The sequence below is a fragment of the Gymnoscopelus microlampas genome (genome assembly GCF_963454915.1).
Source record: "Gymnoscopelus microlampas genome assembly, chromosome: 8".
NCBI lineage: Eukaryota > Metazoa > Chordata > Actinopteri > Myctophiformes > Myctophidae > Gymnoscopelus > Gymnoscopelus microlampas.
Window position 1 is genome coordinate 18,153,927 of NC_139945.1, and position 7,500 is coordinate 18,161,426.

General features: G+C 41.4%; 1 protein-coding gene across 1 annotated transcript in view; it reads right to left on the bottom strand.

Moving 5' to 3' along the window:
* arap1 (ArfGAP with RhoGAP domain, ankyrin repeat and PH domain 1) overlaps positions 1–7,500 on the bottom strand; it is a 136,089-nt gene that overhangs the window by 61,919 nt on the left and 66,670 nt on the right. Inside the window, exons 11-13 of the mRNA XM_084064578.1 lie at positions 5,794–5,993; positions 3,772–3,857; positions 1,774–1,956 (exon numbers count right to left, since the gene is read on the bottom strand). Of these exons, the coding sequence (XP_083920704.1) occupies positions 1,774–1,956; positions 3,772–3,857; positions 5,794–5,993 (469 nt within the window). The remainder of the gene's footprint in view (positions 1–1,773; positions 1,957–3,771; positions 3,858–5,793; positions 5,994–7,500) is intronic.

Consider the following 7,500-nt stretch of genomic DNA (forward strand, 5'->3'; position numbering starts at 1 on the left):
CAATGTGTCGTCACGGCATCAGGTGCAAACAAATCACTCAGCTCCTTATATGGGCACAAAAGGGGGCATGCCCATATATGGGCATATACTGATGACATCAGGGATCTCCATATATGGGCATAAAAGGGACAAGGACTGACATATGCAGAGATCTCTATATATGGGCATATCAGTCGGATTGGCGGTGTGAGGGTCGCGTAGAGGCCCGAACGTCCAGTTTATAAAATCCACAGAAACGTAACCGCTTTGTGAGCTTGTAGATCTCCTTTTTGCTACTTACTATGTGACAATGTTGTATGGCGAAGTAGGGCATACATGTACGGGAAAAGAAGATTTAGACAGCAACCTAATGTTATTCATAATGAGCTGCAGTAAGGCAGCTGCTCACACTTAAACGTGTCCTTTTATTTTTATTGTTCATATTGTGTATTTGGATGAAAGAAGCTTTGCAAATAATAAGCTATGATGACGGGAGGGAAAAAAAGAAACTTACATCAATCTTTGGCTTGATTTTTTTTGGCTAAACTGCTCAACTCTATTGGCAATACTGCCTGTGTGTTGTTGCAGCCAACTGACGACCCTTCTCCCAGTAACAAAGCCAATTTGAACGAGGGACTGTTGTGATTTATATTTAATTTGATATTGCGTCAAACACAGTTTTTTGAAAAAAAAAAAAAAATCAAGATTTAAAAAAAATAGCAGATCTACAAGCTCATAGCGCGGCACTCGGTGCCGCGCTATGAGCTTGTAGATCTGCTATTTTTGAATAGCCAAAGAAATCTAAAGTGACACAGATGCGTTCCAGTTCTTCTTTTATTATGAAAGAGTTACCCGGCAGTGGAATTCAGTTTCATTCAGTGCATGTTACTAGCTAAAAAAAAATGTTTTATTTTGTGCAACAGACATGAATGCACGTGAATTGTTCAACCAATCTTTGTACGTCGTTTGTATTTTTCTACAGCAAGAAGTCAGTAAACTTTGTTAACGTTACTTCAGTGTCGTCATTCATTCGTTTTTTTTAAGAACTCTCACTACAAGGACATAAGTGATTCTATAGTGATAACACAAGACCAGCATGTCACTGGGAGCGTGCTGCTAATGTCACGGCGGTGTCACAGAAGCACAGCGACCACTGTGCATGAAACATTATGTCACTGTGATTACTGTCTGTCACGCTGTGTGAGAAACTACAGTAGTTCATGCTGATCCATCAATATGCTTTTAAATCACCACTATTAGGCTGCTCTTACTCCCTTCTCTGTTGTCACTGGGGCCGGTTTGCGACAAAATAATTGGGAACAGAATTCCCGGGACAATGCCTGTTCATCTGGAATATTCACGATAGCCAGAGTGTAAACAAACAGGCCTAAATAGATTAGTATACATTAATGTATTCTATTGTGAATAAACGTCATGGGAAAAAAATATTTATTGTGGACAGGCTATGATATTTATTTATTAATTTATTTTCACAAGCCAATAAAACGTATTCCATTCATCGCCCAGAAATAAACTAGACGCGTAAACATGTGTGGCAAAAAAATATGGTCTCGCATCTGTATAATGTGGCTGGTAGACATTAAAACATTGAACGAAATGGCTGCGCGTTGGCACTGACAAACACGTCTCACGGTGAACATTGGCCTTTTAGTTCGCCCAACTTCAAATGATCATAAAGATCAAATACAAATAAAAAGTGAGGTCTGTGGGGTACCCACACAAAATGAGAGCGAGCAGAAGGAGAACAAGAAAAGAAAAGCAGCATCTTCTTACGTTATTCAGCTCCATCTGGTTGCCGTAGAGCGGGTGGTACCTCCTGTACTTGCCGTGGCGGTATTTGTTGGTGATGAAGCGCCGTCTGTCCTCGCTGCAGCTCGAGGCCACCAGAGCCTCGCTGGGCGGGACGCTGGCCGCCCAGAAACTGTTGGCCCGTTCGTTACCCAGCAGCAGGAACACCTGAACACAGGTGTTGGAGGAGGGCATGAGGAATGATGAATTGAATACATTCTCTCGGACCAAGATGGGAACAAATCCCCAGGACTTTTTTGTGTTGTCCTTTTTTTTTTTTTTTAACTAATAAAGTATTCATACATTGACCCATTAAGACCTGGAACGCATCTGTGTCACTTTAGATTTCTTTGGCTATTCAAGAATAGCAGATCTACAAGCTCATAGCGCGGCACCGAGTGCCGCGCTATGAGCTTGTAGATCTGCTATTTTTGAAAAATCATGATTTTTTTTTGTTTTGATTTTTTTCAAAAAACTGTTAGGATTTAGAAAACATTTTTCATAAGAATGGCAAATCAAAAGGGTTTTTCACATTACAGAGAACAGGAGTGTAGTTCAGTGGTTCTCACAATGTTTCCTGTAAAGGACCACCCCAAAGGGTCCCCCATCTGAAAACATTTTGTGCCAGGGACTCCCATAAGAGAAGATAATTCCAGATCATCGTCTATATAGAAAATAGCCGGTGTACAAGCTCACAACGTGTTGCATCGCAACGCGTTGTGAGCTTGTAGATCGGCTATTTTCGAATAGCCAAAGCGTAAAATAGGTTTAAAGTGGTTAAACTGATTCTATACTCATACTGTAACTCATTTTGCTGGGGACCCCCCTGTAACCCCCCCAAACCCCATTTTGAGAACCACTGGTGTAGTTATATACAGTATGTCAGACCTTAATGGGTTTGATTGATTGAGCACTTTATTGAAAATGAATTCAAACGGATAAAAAATACACAAGAAAGCCTGAGGGCTTGTTTCCATTGTGGCCCTTTTGTTTTGCTTCCATGGCTGCTGTGTGCCATTCAAACAACAACTACCTACTGGTGTGAGAGAGACAGAATAATCTTTTCCCTGAATCAGACCAAAGTCAGCTAATCACCCTGGGCTTCCTAGAACTGTAGGCTAATCCGTTGCCACATTTACACAGAGATCAAGCAATATTGGCACGACGAAGACCCGTCATTAACAAAATACAATACCAACACAAAATGTACGTAGCACACCACAGTCACAGAAGCTCGGATGCTGGACATTTTCTTTCACCGAGTGACATAAAGGCTGTTTTTACAATGCTAGTTGTACAGTATAACCCACTCAGTTGTTGTCTAAAAAGGTAATGCTAAAGTTACAAAACACACCTCATAACATAATGTCACTCTTCTCTCTTTTGCCCTTTCTCTCGCTCTCTTTTTTCCTCCCTCTCCCTTCTCTCTCAATCTCAAACACACACACACACACACACACACACACACACACACACACACACACACACACACACACACACACACACACACACACACACACACACACACACACACACACACACACACACACACACACACACACACACACACACACACACACACACACACACACACACACACACACACAACTTGAGATGACAGTTGCTGGTAGACTTTATTGCCAACATATTCAGTACAGAGTACATCACAAAATACCTACACAGAAGATGTATGTAATGTTTATTTAGACTAGGCCTATTCATTTAGGGTAATTGCTTTAAATCTGTTGTATTGTTGCCACTGTAAGTGACTTAAGTCTCACCCGTTTTCTCACCAATTATCTCAGGAATCACTAGTGTCACGTGTGTGTGTGTGTGTGTGGCTGTGTGTGTGTGTGTGTGTGTGTGTGTGTGTGTGTGTGTGTGTGTGTGTGTGTGTGTGTGTGTGTGTGTGTGTGTGTGTGTGTGTGTGTGTGTGTGTGTGTGTGTGTGTGTGTGTGTGTGTGTGTGTGCGTGTGTGCGTACCTTTATGAGCTCTTCCGTCCACACTTTCCTGTCCATCTTCAGACTGCGGACCTTGGAGATGCTGGGCCCCAGACCTCTATGCTCTCCTGCAAAGCACAAATGGTTAACACACTGTGCATTCAGTGTGTGAATGTGTGTATTCACACATTCACACACTGAATGCACACACACACTCACACACTGAACGCACACATTCTCACACACACTGTGCAGTCTGACTGTGTGTGAAGCCTTCTGGGGATAATTTGTGAAATTCTACAAGCTGTTGGCACTCATAGTGATGTTTGGGCAGTATGCTAACCACATGAACCCTAGTGTCCTTATTCTGGGCTGAACATTCCTTTTATCAGACATGCACCAATCCTATTTAACCCATTGAGACCTGAAGCCGATTCTACATGTCTCCTAAATCTCAACAGTTTTCTGAAAAACGTATGTTTCTATATCAGTGGTGCTCAATCTTTTTCATGTCAAGGACCCCCAAAATTATATGTATTTGGCCATGGACCCCTATCAAAATATTTTGTTCCAGGGACCCCCCAGAAGCAAAGATTTGAGTTAAAAATGTTCGCTTTAAAAATATATATATTCAAAGATTTGCACACATTTTCACGATTTTTCAAAAATAGCAGATCTACAAGCTCATAGCGCGGCACTCGGTGCCGCGCTATGAGCTTGTATATCTGCTATTTTTGAATAGCCCAAAGTGTAAAATAAAGCTTTTTAGATCAAATCTAAAAATGACACAGTTCCAGGTCTTAATGGGTTAAGCCCATTGAACTTCAAACTCCATTTTAACAATGTGAGACTCATTGAAAACACACGTTCCTGGTTCAGGTGAATGATATTGTCCTAATACGCGAGGGAGAGCGTGCTGTTTTCGTTTCTTTTTTCCATTACATGATTTTTATTATTATTTAACCCATTTAGACCTGAGGTTGATTTTAAAAACACCTTCTACAGTAAATCCTGACCTAAGTTTTCTGAAAAACTGCAAATATTTATTCAAAAATTACCAAACATGTATGTTGCTATATACTGTACATGGCAACAAGAACCCCAAAAAGGGGTTTCCGCCCTGAAAGGTATAGTTACGAACAGGGGTTACCGCCCTAAATGGGTGAAAAAAGAAAAAGTAGTAGTCCTTGAAAGTAAAAAATGTTTCACATTTAAGTGTGAAAGCCAGTGCTAAGTAAGAAGCAGAAGCTATATTGTCGGAAAATTCTGTTTTGTTCATTCTCCCACATAACAACAACCAAGACATGCAGCACAGGTCTCAGGCCAGAATCAAACCAGGGACATTGCGTTTATGTGGTAATTAAAACATTAATCGTTGATATATAAAAAATGAAGAAAAAGAAAATCCTCCAAAATAGAAAAATAATCTAGAACTATTTGAGAACATGAGTTACTAGTTACTTTGTAGATTTAGATTTTTATTACTAAAAATACATTAACCACTTATGGTCTATATATATTTCGTCAATTTGAAAATAGCCAATCGACAAGCTCGCATTGTGGGATTGTAGATCTGCTGTTTTTAAAAGATTTGTACACATTTTATACATTTGAAAACTTGTGAAATGGGACATTCTGCACAATGAGCACTTTTTACTTACGGTACTTTAAGTATATTTTGATGTCAATACTTTTGCACTTTGACACAAGTAAATTAATTGAATTCCAGTCTTTTACTTGTAAACAGAGTATTTCTACATTGCAGTATTGCTACTTTTACTTAACCCATTGATACCTGGAACGCATCTGTGTCACTTTAGATGTCTTTGGCTATTCAAAAATAGCAGATATACAAGCTCATAGCGCGGCACCGAGTGCCGCGCTATGAGCTTGTAGATCTGCTATTTTTGAAAAATCTTGAAAAATATTTTTTTTGATTTTTTTCAAAAAACTGTTAGGATTTTGAAAACATTTTTAAGAATCGCCTCAGGTCTTAAAGGGTTAAGTAAAACATTCTAGTACTTTTTCCACCACTGGGAGCGGCACACACACGCGTACACACACCTGCGCATCGCTTGCAGACCACCACGCACAGGTTGATGGCGGCCCACTCCGGCTTCTCGGCCTCGCAGTCGGCGCAGGAGCCGTTGCTAGGCTCCGCCCAGATCTTGTCTGCCACCTCGCTGTTGGACAGGGCCTCGCCGATGGAGTCACGCATGGCCTCCACCCACTCGTTCTTCAGCTGCTCCGACTCGGCCATGAAGCTGCGGACCGACAGGCACACGACGCGGCCCAGAGTTAGAGCCGACATGACCGCCGCCTCAACAACAGCCACATAGCTGACTGTCTGACAACGCTGGGGCCACGATGAGTAAGACTAGCGCGCGCGTGTGTGTGTGTGTGTGTGTGTGTGTGTGTGTGTGTGTGTGTGTGTGTTTGTATTACTATACTTGCGAGGACCAAGTATAGTAGAATTTCAAGAAATAGACATTGTGAGGACCGTTTTCCTGGTCCTCACAATGCAAATGGTTGTTTTATAGTTAAAAAAACGTTTTTTTAGAGAAAACATTCAGGTCAGGATTCGACATTTAGAGGTTAGGTTTAGGGATTGGAATTAGAGCTAAACATGATTTATACTTAGTTGCGCGCCAGTGTCATGCACCGGAAAACAGCCGATCTATAAGCCCACAACGCGTCGCAGCGCGACGCGTTGTGGGCTTGTAGATCTGCTGTTTTTCGGCTTTAGGCTTACGGTTAAAAAAAGTATATATATTTTTTTAAATGACATCAAATGGCTGTCCTAAAGCGTTGATGTCCTCACAAGTATAGTAATACAAACCTGTGTGTGTGTGTGTGTGTGTACTGTATATTGTGGGTGCTAACGAAAACACTTGAGAAGTGACTCTTACTCAGCTGTCTCTTTTTTTTCTTTTTTTTTACTAAAAACAGAACATCAGAGACAGACTGGAAACAGGCAATTTAAATGACAGCGGCCGTCATATGTGTTTATTTATTGTATATTTTTATACATAAAGCTAATAATGTCGTGAAAGTGATTGATGTGCCAAAGGACATCAATCAGCTGACCAGTCAGTATATCAAACAAATATAAAATATCCCCTCAACACCAAATCTCTGTATAAAATAACAATTCCAATGAGCTCCCAACGTGTTGCGAGCTTGTAGATCTGCTATTTTCACAGGATGTCCGCTTATTACGACATGCCCAGAATAGCGACGACAAAGTACGTGTGTTTACATGAAACTGAAGTGCACAATGCAAGGAACTATCTTTAATCATTATGCGCAATAATTCACAAAGTGCTGCATGTGGAAAAACGAATCTCTGAACTTCCCCACGGCCAGTACACGCCCGACAGTCATTACACTACACACTCTGCAAACAACACTTATTGAACACGCACACACACACACACACACACACACACACACACACACACACACACACACACACACACACACACAGATGTGTGGCCTGTGAACAGCTTGACACAGACCCTCGTGGTCACGTCCTTCCTCTTCTCATCTGTAACACACCATGTGGGCTCTCTCACACACACACACACACACACGGTTTTGTACCAGCCCACATACAAAGTCACTCCAGAGAAACACACTCCCTATCTCTTCTACAAACATGAGTCTTTTAGGATTTTCCCAAATGCAGGCTGATGAGCCAGTAGACCACACACACACACACACACACACACACACACACACACACACACACACACACACACACACACACAC